Raw genomic sequence first — 21,706 nt, 5'->3', positions numbered from 1 at the left:
CTCTACTTGCCTGCTGAAGTTGACGAATTTCATCATTCAGTGCATCTACTCTCTTCTGATCTTCCAGACTAAGTTGAGAAAGCAAATCAGTTCCAAGTTCTGCTTTCAGTGATTCTCTGGTGGACTCCATAGCATGCAAACTTGCCTCCAAACTTTGTAAGCTACGTTGCTATATGACAGATCATCCATTTATTAATAAAGGTACTAGTCAGTGTATCACTTATAATAGTGAAAAATTGGCAACTATCTATATTTGATATTAAAGTGAGCTAAGTAATCATATTAACTCAATTAAATATTAGATATCCATTATATTTGATAATTAGAACTATGTAGCAACAAGAAAAATATTTATGATGCAGTATTTGCAGGATGTGTGTAACACATCATATTCCATGGTTAAACTATAAAAAGAAGTTGCTAGAATGTTAGGGTGGTATAATTGTGGGTATATATATATTCTAAACTTTGTTGTTTTAGTCCTATTGATGTACAAAATTAATAGTTTTTTGGTCAAAACTGCTTCATGTTTATGACACCAATGTGTATTATCATTTGTAATAGCAGTAATAGTTTACTTTCTACTCATTTTAGCACAATCTGGTCAGAGTGCAATCAAATAAATCCATAAATAGTACTTTACAGACAAAAATGGATACTGGCTGACTACTATCAGGCAGTACTATTATGCCGCAGCTCAAAATGCCTATTTGTTTAATGAAGTTGGAAAGTCTGAATGAGGCCTACAAAAGGAGACTCTGGGTACTCATGGGTAAAAGTGTGATAAAGATACATGTAGTTTCCCAAAAGTACGGGCCTAAATGAAAATGAAACAGAATGTATACGTTATATAACTTATATAATATATGGTCCACCCCAAATCTTTATAATTAAAGCAAATCTATAAAAAAAAGCATACTTAACGAACCTTGGGCATAAAGGTTTTCTCTGATTGCTGCCTCTTCTCTTTTAACATCTTCATTTCTGATAATATGCTATCTCGAGATGCTTTAAATTTCCTTTGCTGAGTCTCTATCTGCTGCATTTGGTTCATCAGCTGATCAATTTCATTATTAATCCATATACAAGGCTAAGGAAAATTCTCTTTGGTGCCTGTTAACAAAACATTGTGTATCCCCCTTCCTTTTCTTTATCCGTAAATAAAGCTATTTCCACAAATTTATGGACCATAACAACACTGAATACTACACTGTGTTCAGTCATAAAAGAAGCTTAAAACATTTCACCCCACTTCTCTCTCAAAATAACACACATACTGTTTTACTAATTGCTATACAAAAAAATAAATAATAAATACAATCCTGGGAAGCCCTAAAGGGAGCTAAATGAAATATAATACATATATATTTTTTCATTCAACAAATATTTACTATATAATCTATTATGCTTAAAGCACTATATAAGGGAGTCAGATATGAAGAGGAGGCCTTGCCCAATGTAGAATAATAACTCCATCTAGCTGGATTATCAAATACAGGAAAGTAGTTGGTGCCTACTGTCAACCTCATTTTTATTAGTATTTCCCCATGCTTCGTGCTCACATCTTGCCAAATTTGGGCAGTTCTCAAAAGTATGCTATGCAGACCCCTGCAAAGTTAAAACTAACATGTTTATTTACCTTTTTCTCTGTGCTTTTGCTTGCAACTGATGACAGAAAAGCTATAAACTCACATTTTAAAAAATGCCAGTTCCAATAAAGAATATCCTAATGAAGCAGTAAAAATAATTATTTTTGCTGCTTGAGTACCTGTATTTAATATTGTGTGACATAATGCAAAGTACACATAAAGCACTTCTTTATACCATGGTTGTTTTAAGAAGATGCACGTGCACAAGTGTCTCACAGCTGTGAATCCAACTAGTCACTCTTCACAGAACACCATTTTTATTTGAAAGAACTAAGAGAACTATGGTTACTAAGACTTGCATTTTGATGGACATTTCCTCCACTAATACTAAATCTGAGCCTCAAGATAATAACCTCTAATGGACATTTTTCAACCTTTATATATTTAACTTCTATGTAGTATGTGGCATTCCTGATACTGTCCACCCTTCTTCCACTGAAATACTGTCCTGGTTTTCCTCCTATAAAACTGTCTGACAAATACTCCTCAGTTCCCTCCATAACCTTAAATTTTTGTGTTCCTCAGGTTCTTTTCTCTCAGAAGTAGATTTATTGCTACTAGCTATTTAACAGCTAAGCAAAGGATGTTAAAATAGTTTTTAGTTTTCCCTGTCTTCAGAAGTTAAAGACATACTACATAAGCTCCCGTGCTTAAAGAAAAGTCAAAGTAAAACACATGGGATATTTTTCCCCACTGCATACGAGAAAATACATCTAACACACAAAAGATTCTATATTCCCAACCAAAACAGTTACTTCTCTACAGCAACATAAGACAAAAAGATATTTTCAATATTTCTGCGCAGATTTTCATTGAGCTTTGCTTCAAGCTCACCTAGTTCTTCTTCTGCTTTTCTAACATCTTTTTGTAATTCAAGTCTAGACTTCCTTGTATCATAATAGCCTCCAGTTAAAGCACCCCGATGACTAACTTGGTCACCTATAAACAAAACATAAGAAAATTAGTAATTCTGTATAACAACTTCTGTATTCAACAATAAATTGATTAATAATCAAATGACTAATCTAAAGGCTTTACCTGTTTAACAAGAATGTAAAAGTTAAGAGTTTAAGTCACTCTGGAAAAAATTTTGCTTTACAATATTAACATTTGCATTTAAAAAAATATACCTTCTAGGTGAGCCTGAACATCCGCCAGAAAAGGAAAGAAGTGTTAAAGACTAATAGGAACATGTCAACAGGACACAGAACCTAGCTTGAAATTCCCACTAGCCACAACTGGGAAAATCTGAAAATCAAAAATAATGATGGCAATGTGATAACACATGGAATTAAAAAAAGAAGTCCATGAATCACAGCAATACGTAAAAAAGAAAAAAGGAGGGGGCTCTTGACAGAAGAGTGACAGTAATAAATATAGAAGCAATCACAGAATTTTAGAACCACCATTTAGAAACCCCCAATGTATTAACTTGAGTCAAGCAAGGGTCACCAAAGGATGCTAAACCACCGGTGAAGAAGTTTGGGGGAACCTGATATTCATGTATTCTTAAAGGATAATCCCACATATTAATTACAAAGGGGATAAGGCATCTTTACAACCAAGATTTGCTAGTGGTCAAACCTGGCATCAGTAACAGTGGGACACATTGTGTGGTGCAATAAGAAGTACACATCACCCATGCCAAGAATGCTTAACCTAAACCTAATGAAGAGAAAAGCAGTAAGATAATCCAGAACACAAGACTTTCTTTGAGAAAGTGAATTTCTTGGGGTGGGAGGAAAACAGGAGACCTGTCCTATACTGAAACTGAAATAATCTAAAGAAAAGGCATTGAATGCATCCTTGACTGGATCCTGGATAGAAAAATATTTTTGGACAACTAAGAAAATTTGAGGACTCCCTTGAGGTGCAGTTGTTAAGAATTCGCCTGCCAATGCAGGGGACACGGCTTTGAGCCCTGGTCCAGGAAGGTCCCACATGCCACGGAGCAATTAAGCCCGCGAGCCACAACTACTGAAGCCTGTGGGCCTAGAGCCTGTGCTCCACAACACGAGAAGCCACCGCAATGAGAAGCACGTGCACTGCAACGCAGAGTAGCCCCCGCTCACAGCAACTACAGAAAGCCCGTGCGCAGCAACGAAGACCCAATGAGGCCAAAAATAAATGAATAAAATATAACATTTTGAGAATGGGTCCAGAGGCTTCACCAAAGAACCAAAGGAAGTCCATGGTGCAAAAAAGGTTAAGAAACTCTACTGTACATCAAATGATTATACTTAAGAGACATCAACTAAATATAAAGAGGTGACCCTTTTTACATTCTGACTTGAATAAACCAACTATTTTAAAAATGAGAAATAACTGGACATGAATTTTCAAACACTCTTAAAACTAAAATGGAATTTATTTGTTCAAAGCTAAGAATTATTATTACAAACCTTCCAGGGTAATGCAGTCCATAGTGAAAGCACGGGCCAACTGGGTTGAAACTTCCATACTACGACAAATAAGTGTTTTTCCAAACACATGTTTGAAAGCTTTGTCAAATCTGGGATTGTACCTCAATTTACTTATCATAGGAATAGCATCCTAAAAATGAATATTTTGCAAGCAAGCAAAGAGATCAAAACACAGTTAATTAAAATGTGTTAGCAGAATCATGAATTACATCTTCCTGAAATACAAATAAACAAAATACCTTTATATTTCAAAACTGTTGGTTTTTATACTGAAAAAGTTAGAAAAATCATTCTACTGAAATATACTGGAAATTGTGCTCATGTAAATCATCCAGGTTTTCAATGCTAGAGCACAGAGATAAAGAGCTTAGTGGCTCTGGAGCCAGACTGCTCAAGTTCAAATCCCAGTTCTGCTATTCAGATGTGTGCTCTGGAGAAGGTGCTTAACTTCTCTATGTAACAGTTACTTCATCTATAAAACTGCAATAACAACAGTACCTTCCTGACAAAGTTGTTAAGTCTAGACAAGTTATATATGTGAAACACTTAGGATAGCCTCTGTCACACAGAAGGGCCAAATGTAAACTAGTAGTATTTCCTCAAAATATTTTCATTTTATTTTATCTCTCTCTCTCTATCTACAGATACATAACCTAAGTTAAATATTCAGAAAAAATTTTTTTCAAATAAAATTTATTTTCCCTTTTTTCTCTCAACTGGCAACAGAATTTTTAAATTAAGAAATACGGGCTTCCCTGGTGGCACAGTGATTGAGAGTCTGCCTGCCGATGCAGGGGACACGAGTTCGTGCCCCGGTCCGGGAAGATCCCACATGCTGCGGAGCGGCTAGGCCCGTGAGCCATGGCCGCTGAGCCTGAGCGTCTGGGAGCCTGTGCTCCGCAATGGGAGAGGCCAGAACAGTGAGAGGCCCGTGTACCGAAGAAAAAAAAAAAAAAAAGAAATACATCCTACATACAGAAAAACGCAATAATGTTAAGCTTAAATTAATAATTACGAAGCAAACACCAATATAACCACCATGCAGGACATGAAACAAAACACTACTGACACCCAGAAGCCATGAGTGTAACCCTTTCCTAATCATAGTGGTTACCTTCAATGGTTACCTGCTGGGGATGACCACTATTAAAAGTTCATTCGGGTTTTTCCATAACCTGTTACGGAAAAACCCGAACGAACTTTTGGCCAGTCCAATGTAACTTTTGTGGTCACTACTTCCTTGCACTTCTAGTTCTATCATCTAAGCTTATTTTGTTCAGGTAGTGTAAAGGGAACCATACTTACATGCATTCTTTTGTGTCTTGCTTCATTCACACATCACATTTATGACTCAATTTCTCCTCCCCAAAACTTCAAAGATAATTTGTACATTTAAAAAAAGAAAAAGCTAACCACTAAAATAGCTTATAAGATTCTCACTGTTCCTCTTAAATTGTAGATCATTCTCATAGGGTTTTAGCTTTAACCTTAAAAAATAGTGAAATAGTTGCTACTACCATCAATATTCTGAAGCCAAACACCTCAAAGCAATTACATTTTTTTCAAGAACGATGTCTAGGGAACATTTTTAATCTGTTTAAAAATATACCAGCTAATAACAAAAGCAACAGTATACTTTCAGAGCCTGTCATCTTGCTAGGTATTTTTACTGTAATTTATAAGCCATTTAAAAAAAGTACATTCAGAAAACTTTAAAATATTTACTTTAAATGATAGTTCCTCAGGGAATTCTTCTCCAGCTATTTCATCTTAATTTTGTCTCCCTGAGATATACTCTCAAAGTATCCTGTGCTTATGTATGGTTTGGCCAAAAAGTTCGTTGGGGTTCTTCCGTAACATCTTAAGGAAAAACCCAAATGAACTTTTTGGCCAACCCAATATTTTAACACTTCGAACATTTTGCAATGGTTTGTTTTATGTCTTGGCTGTGACCTCTGTCTCCCTTCCTTTCCTCATCCAGCACTATGCTCTTCGGTAAGACAGGAATGTTTATCTCACAGACCACGTGAATCCCAATGTACAGTGCCTGTGCACTAGGATGTGCTAAACACAAGAAAAAACGTATTGAAAGAAAGACCTTAACACACATCAACTCACATTGGTTTCAGGATAGGCAGTATCCCTTACATCTAATTTGTTAAGAGGCAGAAAAGTAACCTCTCCAGGTAGGTTCATTTTATTAAACTCCATCAAAATCTTCGTGCTGACTTCATCTGAATCAACAATGTGATAAAACAACCTACATGTAAAGAGAACAAGATACATCTGAAGTGCTATAAACATTTTAAGCAAACAATTAACTTTTTTTCTATGCAATCCAATTTGTAAGGGGAGGGCTACTTACAGAATTTCAACGGAGGGAGAGGAAGTACAAAAAAGGGAAATTTCTAGCTTCTACGATGAGGAACAAACACTTAGCACCTACATCTTTAATTAGAAAATTAAGTAACTGAGGATACAGGATGATAATGGGAGACATATTGTATTAAAACTACAAAAAGTTGTTTCTTAGGTTACTCTTATTCCCTCTTTCCTTTAAAAACTCAAAATATCAAGCAAAAACATCTCACCTATTTCCAGCAGTGACTTCCACGCATGTGTAGAAAGCAGGCTCACATTCAAAGTTATTCATCACGATACCGTGATAGCCATTTTGAACATGCTGGTTTATTCCCTTTCGACGAAAGTGGTCTAGCACTTTGTTTATACTATCTATTCCATTTAAAATGGCCTGTTTAGAAGTGAAAAATATTAAAATAGTGCCAATGGCACTCCTGCTGGTAAGAAATGAACCTATTACTCTATAAACATTAAAAAATATACCAAATTGGGAGAATGGGATTGACATATACACACTATTATATATAAAATAGGTAACTAATAAGGACATACTGTATAGCATAGGGAACTCTACTCAATACTCTGTAATGGCCTATATGGGAAAAGAATCTTAAAAAAGAGTGGATATATGTAATATATAACTGACTCACTGTGCTGTACACCTGAAACTAACACAACATTGTAAATCAACTATACTCCAATAAAAATTTTAAAAAATAAAAAAATAAAAACAGAGATTAAACACTCTCTCCAAAAACAGGTCACTCCCTTGAAATATGCCAACTACGTGCAATACTTTATATCATAGATTCTGTTCTATGACATCAGCATTAAAAATGGATTCGCCATCTAAAAATCAAAAGTGCTATCTTTAATAGCATGGGTGCTTAAATGATACCCATTCTTTCGTATTTATAAGACAAGTAATTTGCACTCTACTCTTGAAAGCTAATAAATTCTTATGCAATAATAACTGACAATGCAAACTGAGGTAAGAAAGAACCTGCCCACCTTTCCTGTTGCAGCTCTAAGAAGTTGCTGTTTCTTTTCAAGATCTTCTCTTTTAGCAGCAAGTGCTTGCTGTTCTGCATTCTCCTCTCTCCACAAGTAACTAATCAATAAAAATTAGACTGTCTTTAATTCTGAAAATATTAATACTCTAATAGCATACAATGTTGAATAAATACTGAAATTAAACTTCAATAGTTAATTTATAAATTAAAGACTGTTTAACAGCCAGTAATTACTCAAAAATATTAAGACATATTTTAGGCTATACTAACTTTCTTTCACTTTGTAATTCATCTTTCTTATTTTTTACTTCATAGTATTTTCTGTCCAGTTCTTCAACTCGAGCTTTGACTTCATTAAGATCCTGATCCAGTTTCTATGGAAATAAAAAATAATTCAAATTTAAAATCCAATTTCATACAAACTAATCCATAGTGACAGAAAGCAGATCAGTTGTTACCAGGGGATGGAGGAGGAAGACAGGAAAGGAGGGAGGGAGGAATTACCAAGGGGTATGGGAAACATTTTGGGGTGATGAACAGGCTTGTTATATTAATTGTGGTGATGGTTTAACAGGCATATACATAAATCAAAACAATTAATTTGTTCATTAATGTCTTTACTACTTCTATAATACACACCCTAGAATTTTAGAAGAAAAAGTACATTAATAAATTCTCAAAACACTGCAGTGTATACTTTTCACACTTCCCCCTCTAAACACATACACTAGAACATAACAGATGTAGGAATATACTAAGAAGCAAAAAGGCTGTTTTGTACAATTAATTAGCACTGTAAAATCATCTCTATCCATTATAAAGCACAGAGTTTCCCCTCACAAGTGGTCATTTTGATACACTTAAGTGTGACTGAAATATTGAAAAATAACTTCAAGCTTGAGAAAGAATGAATAAAACCTCTCACTGGAAAATCTTGGTTTATCACTCAACTTCTTCAAAAAGGGCACCTGTTGAGGTTGATATTTCCATGAACTCAAGACAAAATGCCTTTTCTTTATTTCAAGACAGGACTGTAGCTATCACAGCTGAAACTATACTAACAAATTCCCAAATAACTGACTACCTCGATCAACCTGTGTTTTCCATTCCCTCCGTAAAATATCCTGACCAAAGCCCAAAGTACGCTGGACTCTCAAGGCCAGTAGGCTGTCTATTACTCCTGGTCACTTTTCCTACCAGTTGAGTTGTTTATGGTTACAGAGTCAGTTCTGTTTGCTTCCTACTATGTTTTTGTTTTGGGGTAACTGATTACATTAAATATTAGATAAACTGATGATATGAGTACAAGGAAGAGTTGTTTCTTTAAAAAAATTGATTTAGTTTTGGACAAACTCAAAGGTGAGTCACTAAAAACTGGATTAAATGGGCAAATCAACTCTAAAAGACTAGGGAAAATAATTATTTAATATATAATACATAAGTTAATAGATACTGTGCACTTTATAACAGTAATTCAAAATGTCAAGTCGCAAAGTCAAGGAAAGACTGAGGAACTGATCCAGATTAAAGGAGATAACAGAAACATGACAACTAAATGCAATATATGATCTTATATTGAAACCCGAATTCTGTTCTCATCCAACTTCAAGGAGAACTGTATTTACATGTGTGGTTCATAACATGAAAGTCCCCTAGGAACTCCAATCACTACTCATATTCATAAGAAATACCTTAGGCTCTACATCAAAAGACTGGTACACACTCTGCTGGAGGAGGTTGATAAGGAGGCTATGCATGTGTGGGGGCAGGGGGCATATGAGAAATCTCTATACCTTCCTCTCAATTTTGCTGTGAACCCAAAGCTACTCTTAAAAAAAAAAGTCTAAAAAATAAAGATTGGTACATAAGCATATATTTATCTATTTAAAATTACTTATAAATATGTATATTTATATATGTGTAAAAAATACATATAAATATTATACATAAAATATACATAAGATACACATTTAAGATTTTATGCTTTTAGTGGTTTTGATAAACCAACCATACCGACTGGTACAGATCTCATGGGGTAAGAAGGTTCCTTCTGGGCATGTATATATGTATTCTCCTCACCTTACACCTGTCCTACACACTCCCTTCTCATCACTTCCAATCACCTACATATATCCACACATATCACTTAAAAGAATTTTTCTCCCTTTCTAATTTTAAATAATGTAAGATCTTTCTTGCTCTGAAAGTAGATTTTATCTTCTACTTCACTTTTTAAGAAAATGCTAACTAAACATGCATAGTAAATGTTTAATTCATTTAGAAAATGTTATAAAATCACCAATGCTTTAACAAAATATATATACATTCTGCAGTAAGTTATTACATTGACAGAAAATTACATTAGAATATAAAAATGGAAAAATTTTAAGTTACTATAAAGTCATGTTTTAGTTAAGGGCAGAGTTCAGGTACATATTACCAAGTCATAAAAATATATTTTAAAATATATTCAATCTATATGGACACTCACTGACATGTAAGAACTCTTCTTTGAAAAAGAGAACTACCATATGTATCATATTAAATTGTGCTGGTCTTGCCTAATTAAGTATCTGGTCGTGTATATTTTAAGATAAACCATTTACAAATAAAACTTAAATAGATAAAACTGCACATGTTCACACTCTTCTGAAAGATTTCACAAAGCAGCTATGAAAGTTCTTACATTATACTGCTCCAGATTTTTCTCTTTATTTGCCTCAGTGTCCTCCAAATCCTTATGTATAGCAGCAATCTGTCTTTTCTTGTCATTAATAGCCTGATCTAAAGACTTGAGTTCCTTTTTAATCCACTTATCCCTTTCTTCTTTTGATGTAAACTGGCTTCCTCGACCCTGCTTTGCATAAAGATCCGTTCTTTCCTGCGTAGCTTGGGCCAATCTACACAAGATAGAAGAGAATGGTTTGAAAAGGACAACAGGAAATAACCAAGTTTAATTGCAGTCGATACCTCAAGAGTACACAGAGACAATAACCATTTCTATAATTCCATAAAAGAAGGAATTGAAGGGAATTCCTTGGCGGTCCAATGGTTAGGACTTTGCCCTCTCACTGCTGAGGGCCTGGGTTTGATACCTGGTCTGGGAATTAAGATTCTACGAGCCGCATGGTGTGGTAAAAAAGAAAAGAAAAAAAAAAAAGGAATTAAGTATAAAAAGCACTGTTATCTAATGGAGCTCCTGGGACTAGTTCTATATAACATTAATTTACCTGCAAAATCAGTTACAGTCAGGTAAAACAGCCCATCCCCTAAGGATTTAAGGTCATTCCAGGTCTGGGTTAATCAGTAAACCCACACAAATCTAGTACCCCATATCTCAAGAATTTTCAAAAATGCTCCAACTATATTTAACTATTTGAACATTTTCAACTCCTTACAATAAAAGACACTATGAAGGTTAAAAGGCAAGAGAAAACACTTACAACATACAGAACAAATATTAATGCCCAGGTAACATAAAACAACCCTATAAAACGTAAGAAAAAAAATCAGAAAAAAGGGGCTTCCCTGGTGGCGCAGTGGTTAAGAATCTGCCTGCCAATGCAGGGGACACGGGTTTGAGCTCTGGGCTGGGAAGATCCCCCATGGCACAGAGCAACTAAGCCCATGCACCAGAACTAGTGAGCCTGTGCTCTAGAGCCCATGAGCCACAACTACTGAGCCCGCGCGCCTAGATCCCGTGCTACACAACAAGAGAAGCCACCGCAACGAGAAGCCCGCGCACTGCAACGAAGAGTAGCCCCTGCTCGCCACAACTAGAGAAAGCCCGTGCAGAGCAACAAAGATGCAACACAGCCAAAAATAAGTAGGATAAAATAAATTATTTTAAAAAGCTGACAAAAAAAATAAGAAAAAAATGGACACAAGATATCAACAGGCAATTCATTAAAATGAACATAAGTGGCATAAAAACATGATAATGTACTAAACTGTGAAATCAGCAAACGTTGGCAAGTCCAATCTACGGATAGATACTAAATTGTCTAGATGTTAAAACGACATAAAGTGGGAGAATGAACACACAGCAGGATACAATTTGGGTAAAAAAAGAACAATCATCATGCATGTTTTTAAATGCCCAACATTTAGCTATGCTATCTTGGGCAAGTTATTGAACACCCCCAGAGCCTCAAGTTTGTCAAATTTACAGTGGTGATACTGTGGATCTCCTAGGGCTTTTGAATAGGCAATAAGCATACAATAATGCTTGGCCGACATTGCCTATTACTTTGAAATGGGCATTTAACTTTTGCCTTTATTTACTGTACCTTCTTAACCCATAACTATTTAATAAGGTTCTATAGAGAAACAATGTAGAAAATTAGAATTGTTGGTGAAAAAAATCCCAAACCTAGCAATTCCTCGCTCTTCTTTTTCTTTTACGCTGTTGAATTTAGGTTCTGTTTCTGCCAGTTCTTTCTGCTTTTCTTCTATTTTTTCAAGCAGCTTCTGCCTTTCTTTTAATAAGCGTTTCTGTAAACGAAGATAAGTAAAAATGCAATTTGTTTAAAAACTTTTGTTTAATTTATAAGTCTAGCATAAAATATTTTCTCATGAAAAAAATGCATGAGACTGATCCTGCAACACAAAACTAATTTTTAAATGTAAGTAACAAAGATAGTACTCAGTTGCAACTTGAATGCAAATTATTTTAATGTGCCAAATCTTTTACAAAAATTCAAGCACCCGTGCCACAGAAAGGACTGTCCTCTGCAGTTCCCACTCACCTGAACATTTATATCTTTCATTTTTAGCACTTTAACTCACCCTCTGTTCACTATTGCCTGCCAATTCATCTTGTAAATCCTTGGCTTTAAGCTCCAACTTAGTCCTCTGCTTAATTTGTTCTTGTCTTTCAGCACTGAGCTGCTCCTTTTCTTCTTTCATAGCTGAAATTTTTGTTTTCAGTTCTCTAACTTGGCGTTCAATATCCTACTCAAAAAGTATCAAATAGAAACAAGTTAGACAACTAGAAATACAACAGCAAAATCAGGACACCATTGATTTGTCTCTTCTTTTTCTTTCATTTAAACTTTCAGTACTACTGTCTTTCCAATACTCAATCTCAGTGACACCCCACTTGAAGTTACCATTCTATAATTCTGGTACAAAAAGTTTACTGTGGTCAAAAATATGACTTAACCTAAACCTGGTTTATAACCTTACCTCCATTTTATCTCTTGCATCCTGCTGGGCGTCTCTTAATTGTCTGGATTTTTCTCCACTAGTCTCTCGCTTAGCAGAAAGCTGGGAAAAAAACCAAGCCATGATTTCTAACTCATTTCCAATTTGTTCAGTATTTAAAATTTTTAAATATCTGCTAAAATTTAAAATATCTGAATTTTTAAATATCTAAGTATTTTCAGCAAAATTTTTAAGTATCTGTTAAAATAAGCATTGACTTAAAAATTTTTTTCCAAAAATAATTGTAGTGGTTTTAAATAGAAAATGCCTGTAGTTTTCAGCATTACCTAAAACAAAGTTTTGTACAAAATGTCAGCAATACTAATTACAAATTACACCTTAAAAAGCCAGGAAAAAAATCCATGAAACTTTAAAGGTGGCTTCCTCTCATCCTGGTCTGCCTGACACCACCACCTAATTATATTTCAGATACAACTACAGCAAGGACTATGTGGGTCTAGGCATTTTCCTTGGAGTAAACTGATAGTGTAAATTTGCTGAGTAATGAATTCACTAAGAGATTTAAAAAATTTGAAGTTTGTGTTTAAAAATCATTGAAAAGTATAAATATAGAATGAGTTTAATATATTCGTAAAAATAAAATTAAACTGAAGTGGCCAAGTATTTTACCTCATCAAGTTTAGCACGAGTCTCATTAAGTTCCTGATTGTAAATGGTGTATTCCAGGGCTCGTCTCATCTTATCCCACTTCTGATACTGAGCTAGTTCTTCCTTTTCTTCCTCTAAGGTATGTAATCTCTCTTCAATGTATTTTAACAACTCATTGATTTTTTCCCGTTTGCCCTCTTAAAAATAAATGGGAGAGGGGTGAAGGAGTTGAATAAAATTTTTATGTAACATCAATTCTCAAATATACCATGAGTTAAACTTAATCTTAAGAACGTTAGCATTATTTCTTTGATATTATGCGGTAACCAAATCCAAGATGCTAAAATGGCCATTAAAATGTTTTATTATGAAAAGCATCAGAGAATAAACACATGGTGACACTGATTCTTATATGACCTGTGGTAAAGGTCTCTGTTTAAACTTCCTTTAAAAGCCAGTGTGCCTTCCCATGACATTAAAAAAAAAACCATACCTAACATCACTGGTGTCACCGATTCTCAGTTCTTACAACAGCATTATCTATAGCTACCATATATTGAACACCAACTATTCCAATCATGGTGATACTTTCTTTGCTTCTCTACTCACCACTACAAACTATAAAAAAGGATTCCACAAGATGGGAAAGTTATGGACCAGAGAGGTCAAGTCTAAAGTCACAATATCAGGTAATTATTAGTCAGAGTTTGAACCCAAAACTGTCTGACTCTAAGCCATGAGAGGGCACAGCACTTGAAAAGCAAAGTAGGGTTTCCATAATAAATGTACTAAGGAAGACTGGAAGTTCAAAATTTCACATTTACTTGCTCCTGAACAACTTAAAGCCTAATGCCAACTGATATTCCAGCAATTTTTTTTTTTTGAGGAACACATACATTATTATCCTCACTAATAATAAAAAGGACATTAGAGGCACAAAGTAGGTGACCTAGAAAAGCACTATTATCTCACAGTAACAACTCTTTATTCAAAGAGACAAATTATTGGAACTCTCAAACCTTAAACTTCCTGAAACTTTTTCTCCATTCAGTATATAGGCAAATTATCATACAATATACTTCTGAGAATAGATAACTCCTCTCAAGTATCATAACACAATGAAAAAGTAATTCACAACAAAAAGAATAATGTAGAATCACATTTACCTGTTTCCTTCATTAAAGAGATGCTTTCTTCTTTTCGTTCATCATACACTCTAGTACCAGCTACTTCTCTTAATAGTTTTAGTCTCTGAGAATCTGGTGCTGTTGCCATCTGGTTGATCTAAAAGTTTTAGAAAAATATTTACAGAGCTACAGACTGCTCTTTAAGAGCTCTACCTTGAAAGTTATTCACATGCTAAGCTTTAAGTACGAGTTCGCACTGGGAAAATAGCAATGAACAGAAAAGGTCTTGCCCTCGAGGAACCTACTTTCTAGAGGAAAAAAAACAGGAAGTATGCATACCATTACATTATTGCTATGCGGAAAAACAAAACAAGAAAATATAGCATAAAGAGCTGGAGTGACAGTAATGCTCTTCTTGTAAAAGAGGCAGACATAAATGGCTTATATGAAATGACATATGAGCAAAAACTGAAATGATGTAAAGGGACCTACTATGTTGCATGTGTGCAGGGAAGACTCAGACAACTGCTTTCAAATCAGCCTCCTTTTATTTTATTTTTTAAAGTTTTTTTTTTTTTTTTGGATGTGGACCATTTTCAAGGTCTTTATTGAATTTGTTACAATATTGCTTCTGTTTTCTGTTTTGCTTTTTGGCCCCAAGGCATGTGGGAACTTAGCTCCCTGCCCAGGGATTGAACCTGCACCTCCTGAGTTGGAAGGCGAAGTCTTAACCACTGGACCGCCAGGGAAGTCCCCAGCCTCCTTTTAAAGAAATTTCTCTTATAAAGACAGTCTTTTTAAAATCTTGCTCTTAAAGTGAAACTCCATATTCTTTCTAATCACTTCTGATTGCTAACTTTCCAACACATACCTAAAGAAGCCTCCAACATGAAATAAGAAGTAGACATTTTAAAAGGATTTTCCTCTAGTTCAATATAGCACAACAGAAAACTATTAGGACACTGCAGGTATGTTCTAAGAAAAAGAAATTATTTTAGATATATATAGTTAAAACATATGAGGAAACAGTAGAACAATCAGATAAAGTATATAACTCCTAAAAACTGTAAAGAATATAAATTGTTTTAAGGGAAAATAATATGTAGCACTATGGTAGATTTCTGGTAATGTAAGCTTTCTAGCATTTTAACTCTGTGATATACTAACAGAGAGAGTATTAATTTCAGAGAGTAACTTTTTTCAAATGTGATTTTTATAGTTTCTACAACATTCTTAAATATGATTGTAACTTCTACAAACCAAAAATGTCTTCCAGTACAGTGCACCTTGGTAAATGATAACAGATCACCAAGAAAATAAGATCCACTTAAATAATTCTACTGAAATACTTTTATCCCACTATGCAATGGATCTATTTTGTACATAAATTTATGGCCACAGAAAAGGTAATACAAACTTCAGTGCAAAATAAATCAATGAAAACAGAAGACAATAAGGTCTATTTTCACTCCAACCACTAGAATGAAATCAAACTCATCATTCAATGAAGAATGAATATACTCAGAAAACAAATTCCACTTAAAAAGATACATATTTCTTACCTTTCCTTGTTTAACAATATAATAAGGATTGCTTCGAGAAAAACCAGCACTTTCAAGGAGATTCATCACATCATTTTTCCTGTTGATAAACAATTTAAAAAAATTTTCAAATACATAACAATCCAACTATAAGCAAAAAGAGTACACTAACTCCTGAGTTAAGGTGCATGAAGGAGTACAGCACAGTCATTTAACCCTTCTGTTCTACCAGCCTCAGAGAATCTTCTGATTCTTATGTTTATGCTCTAAATTGTGACTTGTTGAACATGAGGCAAAAGTACCTCATATATGAGGCAAGTAAAAGAATACTTTTACTCTTTTGTATAGAAATTACAAAAATAAAAGAAAAATGCTTACGTGACCATTTTCTTGTCTAAGAAATACTGATCCTTTTTGGCACCAATAACTCTTCGAAGTGAAACTTCCTCTTTGTCGATCTAAGAAAAAAAAGGAAAAGCCCAAAGTTAAATCTAATAGTAAAAGTGGAAACTTTATAGTTAATAAGGTCATTTCAGAGTCCCTCACCATAGCAATTATTTTGAAACTTCAACCATCTCACTAAAGATATGCCACGAATACTCATCACTATGACAAAGACATTTTTTCACAATGGCTTGCACATTCCCATTTGTTTACCAGAATATTCATTACAACTTTAAGACAAAATTAGTATGTAAGCCGTAGTTATTTTAGTATGAACTAAATTATAAAAGCCTAAGTACAACTATAAGTGTTTCAAAGCATGAAAAAAGTCAGTTGCATCAATAAAATTCTCAATGTTACTACTGAAAAGAAAAAGCAGTTACTCACTGGCAACCGGTTGTCTGAATTGTCAAAAATAATCTCCACAAAAGCAGAAATAACACGAGGTCCTGTACCCTCCTAAAACATGAGAAAAATTAATGTGTTGCATAAGTGGGATTTTCATATTCTTTAAATACTTTTAAAGTTTAGTGCATGGTAACAAGCCTGATTCAATGGAGAAAAATTTCTATCAGACTAATATATATCTCTCTTGCCAAAGCAGCAAACACTGGGTTAGGATAACAAAACTCAACCAAACAGCTTTTGATTCTGAATTTTAAAAATGAGAACTATGCAAGAGATGTCAAAGTTAGATTTACATAGGTCTTGTTCTGCATATCACTTCATTAGAGCATAAGACCCCATAGCCACCCAATTTTACCTATTTGCTAAAATATAAAACACTTTGAGGCTTCTCTCTTATAGATTCACCTTAATGCTAGAAAGGAACCCTAACAAAGTCACATGATAAAAACTGTCTTTTTAAACATTTGAGATATTCTATATAGTTTTAAATTTGCTATGAAAACATATGCACTTAACATATGGGTCACAGTTAGACCGATTTGTGACCCAACTACTTACATACCAAGCCCAGATAATTTCTAGATTGTGAAAACTGCTAATATGTAGTAGTTCAATACAATGAAGAATGATACCTAAAGAAATTATTCTTTTAATGCTAATCTGAGAAACCTAGAGAGATTTTTCTATAGGGAATCAATCCTGATTACTGGACTAAAAATTCAAATGTAAGAGGTGGGGGAGGGAATTCCTTGGCAGTCCAGTAGTTAGCACTTGGCACTTTCACTACATGGCCCTGGTTCAGTCCTTGGTTGGGGAACTAAGATCCTGCAAGCCACACGGCGCAGCCAAAAAAAAAAAGAAGAGTGAAGGGGAGAAAAATATAATGGTTAGAAAAAGAACTTTAAGTCTGAGAGATACTGTGGAGATATATTGAGGAATCTCACTTTCTGGTCTTAAAATTAATTATAAGCCATATTTAAACAAGACAGGGACTTCCCTGGTGGTCCAGTAGCTAAGGCTCTGCACTCCCAATGCAGGGGGCCCAGGTTCGATACATGGTCAGGGAACTAGATCCCGTGTGCTGCAATGAAGATCCTGCATGCCACAACAAAGACCCAGTGTAAATAAGTACGTAAGTAAATAAATAAAGTTACATCATTTTATCATAGCCTTTTATACTTTCTTATCCTAAAATTAGATTATTCATAATTATCTAAAGAAAAATTCTAACAATTTTCATTACTATAAATATACTGTCTTTCATATTGGATGTTACCATTGCTACCAAATGATGTTACCATTTAAGTATATATATGGCTAAAAGTAACTTTATGTTGTTTAGTTTGTAATGGTTGCTTTTCTATGCTCCCAATTAACTTATTTATTTATTTACTATTTATGTAGGCTGCACTGGGTCTTGGTTGTGGCATGTGGGCTCTAGAGTGCGCGGGCTTAGTTGCTGCGGCACGCGGGCTTAGCTGCAGTATGTGGGATCTTAGTTCTCTGACCAGGGATCAAACCTGGGCCCCCTTCATTGGGAGTACGGAGTCTTAACCACTGGACCACCAGGGAAGTCCCCACAATTAACTTCTGATTCTGAGTCTCAAAGTTTCTAATCCCCAACCTAACTTTCTTCTTTCTCAGCAAACCTGCTTCCGGACCGTTACCAGGCCATACTCCTAAGAAAGAATTTATATTTATATGGAAGGCATATCCATCCATAGGGAACTTGCACAATTTTCTTACCATTATATAAAATTTAAGCCTTTATCCTGCATTAATATAGTAAGCTAAATTTCACAGCAGAACAACATATGTAAGAGATACACTGTGTCATGTTCATGAAGGATCTGAAACTTGAAAAAATAATTCTGTTTACCAGAATTGACAATGTATTTTTAGAAGTATTTAATATCCATAAAGCAGTCTCACTCACATGTAACAAAGCCAATCTCTGTTCCGGACGAAGATGGCTAAACTCATCACTGAGAACAAACTGAATTGCTAGAAATACAAAAACAACTATTAGTAGGATCTAAAAAAAGGATTTATGCCTTAGTCATCATTTCCCATACCTTCACAGAATACAGTATATCAGGTAATGAACAATGCAAATAAAGTAGATTACCTGTTTCATATAGACAAAAGGAATGCAGAAAATTTGCCTGTACTTCAGACTAATCAGCTAGGAAATGATGATATTAGAAAAACATTAAGTTTTCACTGAAATATTTAAGGTAAGAAAATAAAAACACTGAAATACACGAATAGACGAGTAGAACTAAGGTGTACCTCTTGATCAAAGTATACATGGTTAGGTTTCAAGCTATAATTGCTTTTATCCACTAGATATAAATAATATAAATTAAAATATTTAACAAAAGAGGATATATTCCTATAATATCCTTAATTGCATACTTTGTCAAAATAAATAGCACTAAGTAGGAAATGTTTCAGATTTCCACTTTCTACTGCAGTACTTACTTACCCTTTGTCTTCTGTAAGACGGAGCCATTCCTGCTTCCATAGGATGCCTAACTGGACCACCCTCTCCTAGAAATGGAACTCTTTACTCAACTGTTCTATTCCCAGTCCACCCAAGAGAGCTTTGACACTCTAAAAGAAGGAGTATGTATATATGAATGTGTATGCTGGGGGTGGAGGTGGGGATTGGTTTTCTTTTATAATCACCTTGGAGGGACAGATTCAAACGGCCCTCATCCCCCCTGGAGATCAGGAAATATGAATACTTCCACTCCAATCCTACTCTTCTCACCATCCCCAAATTACAACCACTGGTGGGGTAAAGAGTACCCTTTAGCTTTATAAGTAAAGAAGGGATAGAACCTTTGCTATTACTACACCCTCCTTTTCCTCAAGCACTACTAAGAGGTTCAAAATTTTTCAATCTACTCCTTGTACAGTCCAAATCTGTTAAAATATTTTTTCTCCCCAAAGAATTTAACAGAGGCATTACTATTCTTAAACGCATTTTATCTTTAGAGATAGTTTTCAAAGCTCTACTTACTACCTTCTGACAACAACTGTCTTTGTTGAGTCTAGTTTTTTACACCCCTCCATCTTTTATTAAAATAATTGATTTAGATGAAACAGATAAGCCATTTTCCATAATATTAACTATTCTACTGCACTTACATTCTTTGAATCTCTCTCTCTCTCTGCATTTACAACATTGATATACAGCACTCAGGTTTAGAAAGCACTTCCATACATATTATCTCATTTGATTCTCACAACCCATCTAAGGTAGGCAGGGCAAATATCTCTGTTTTTAAAGTGAAAGAGTACTTTGAGAAGTTAACTGTTTTGCCCAGTCTCACATGGCTAATCACTAGAGTAGAGCTCAGATGCTTATACTCTAAACCCTCTATATTAAATTGCAACCTCGTTTGAAGAAGTGTTTCTTGTGTTTCATGCAGACATAACCTCAGATAAACTACTGTAAGATACCTAGATCTTACTATGTTTAGAATTCAAAAAGTAATACCTACCATAAAAAAAGTTACTTTTTCCAGATCCATTTCTGCCCACTACAAAATTTCAAAAAGTTCATGTTATTTTGTATAAAAAACAATAACTTTACAGAAAGTATTCAAAAAATATAAAATCCAGTTTTCTAACATAACATCTTAAAAACTGAAATTAAGTACAACAGAACAGTGAACAACAAATCAATAAACAAAACAGCTTTAATTACCAGATGAGTGCAATTTTTGCATAGTCTTCAGATAATTTTTTTCTTAAAGAAATTTATTTTGTTGTTTATTATTTTGCTCTTTCCCAATACTCTAAAATTAACAGGAATAACTAAATATACTACCTGGTTTTCATGATTTATAATCATTACAATGGACATGTAATTCTATTTAATTGTATATAATAAAATTTTTTAACAATTTAAAGATTCACATAATGCTAAAAATTTAAAATACTTAAACAATCATTTAAAATTTTCAAACCATTTCCATGTTAAACAGTTTCTGATCAGCCCTATACATCATGTATAGTTCTTAGAATCACAAAAATACAGACAACTACTATAAGGCACTTTTTTTTTTTTTACTACCTGAGTTCAGAAATAAGCAATTCTATACATAAAAGGATATAAAATGTTTTAGATTTAATGAATTCATTTGAACTTCTTTTGTTTAACAAAATTTTCATTGTTAAGAGTCATGAATAACTGTGCCTCTCTCTCTATCTTGACCAATATCCTGAACAAATTAGCCCCAAAGTCATCACCTTTAATCCAAGATAAATTCTAAAGAAATCAGAAAGTAATGAAGTGCTTAAAAAAAAAAAAAAAAAAAAGGCATATAACAGACACAGAGGCCAGCCTGAAGGGGGCTTCTATTAGCTAAATCTAGGACAATCTGAGCACCAAAATAATTAGATGAATTATAAATTAGTGCTGGGGCAGGAGTGGGCGGGAATAATCTATGAGTCCATACTGATAATAAAAAGATAAATATATAGCTAAGGAATAAAGATGTTTGATTACAGTAGAATACCAAGTGGTAAATGTGAAAGGAGTGCTGGACATGGAACATCATCATTCTGTAACCATCAGAATAAAGACAAGAATTATCAATGAATGCGAAATCTAAGGGGGAATTTTGATAAGGAGCACAATATGTGCATGGTCCAAAAGTCTCTCCCCATCTCCATATTATTTATTAGTTGCAAGGGAGAAAACACTAACTATACAGTGGAAAAACTGGACAGAATCTCTACTCAGTGATCAAAACTATCATCAATAAGAAGTAGATGGATATCACGTGCCTCCAGGTGGAATACCCTGAAAAGGACACATCATTTATGTAATATTTTTCAAAAATAACATTGTAAAAGACAAAGGAAGGCTGTGGAAATTATCCAGATTAAATGAGACTAAAGAGGCATGAC

General features: G+C 34.3%; 1 protein-coding gene across 1 annotated transcript in view; it reads right to left on the bottom strand.

The window, feature by feature from the left end:
* The window catches only part of SMC3 (structural maintenance of chromosomes 3), a 32,449-nt gene that overhangs the window by 5,574 nt on the left and 5,169 nt on the right, over nucleotides 1-21,706 (bottom strand). The window contains exons 3-21 of the mRNA XM_082611783.1: nucleotides 20,293-20,331; nucleotides 18,717-18,784; nucleotides 16,760-16,831; nucleotides 16,307-16,386; nucleotides 15,950-16,028; nucleotides 14,427-14,544; nucleotides 13,282-13,457; nucleotides 12,634-12,714; nucleotides 12,235-12,399; nucleotides 11,819-11,940; nucleotides 10,133-10,346; nucleotides 7,717-7,820; nucleotides 7,445-7,544; nucleotides 6,664-6,824; nucleotides 6,191-6,332; nucleotides 4,052-4,202; nucleotides 2,436-2,588; nucleotides 929-1,080; nucleotides 11-169 (exon numbers count right to left, since the gene is read on the bottom strand). Of these exons, the coding sequence (XP_082467909.1) occupies nucleotides 11-169; nucleotides 929-1,080; nucleotides 2,436-2,588; nucleotides 4,052-4,202; nucleotides 6,191-6,332; nucleotides 6,664-6,824; nucleotides 7,445-7,544; nucleotides 7,717-7,820; nucleotides 10,133-10,346; nucleotides 11,819-11,940; nucleotides 12,235-12,399; nucleotides 12,634-12,714; nucleotides 13,282-13,457; nucleotides 14,427-14,544; nucleotides 15,950-16,028; nucleotides 16,307-16,386; nucleotides 16,760-16,831; nucleotides 18,717-18,784; nucleotides 20,293-20,331 (2,336 nt within the window). The remainder of the gene's footprint in view (nucleotides 1-10; nucleotides 170-928; nucleotides 1,081-2,435; nucleotides 2,589-4,051; nucleotides 4,203-6,190; nucleotides 6,333-6,663; nucleotides 6,825-7,444; nucleotides 7,545-7,716; nucleotides 7,821-10,132; nucleotides 10,347-11,818; nucleotides 11,941-12,234; nucleotides 12,400-12,633; nucleotides 12,715-13,281; nucleotides 13,458-14,426; nucleotides 14,545-15,949; nucleotides 16,029-16,306; nucleotides 16,387-16,759; nucleotides 16,832-18,716; nucleotides 18,785-20,292; nucleotides 20,332-21,706) is intronic.

Source organism: Mesoplodon mirus (genome assembly GCF_964341445.2).
Source record: "Mesoplodon mirus genome assembly, chromosome: 2".
Taxonomy (NCBI): Eukaryota; Metazoa; Chordata; class Mammalia; order Artiodactyla; family Ziphiidae; genus Mesoplodon; species Mesoplodon mirus.
Note: the sequence above shows the minus strand (reverse complement) of the source record. Positions and strands in the feature narration are given on the sequence as shown.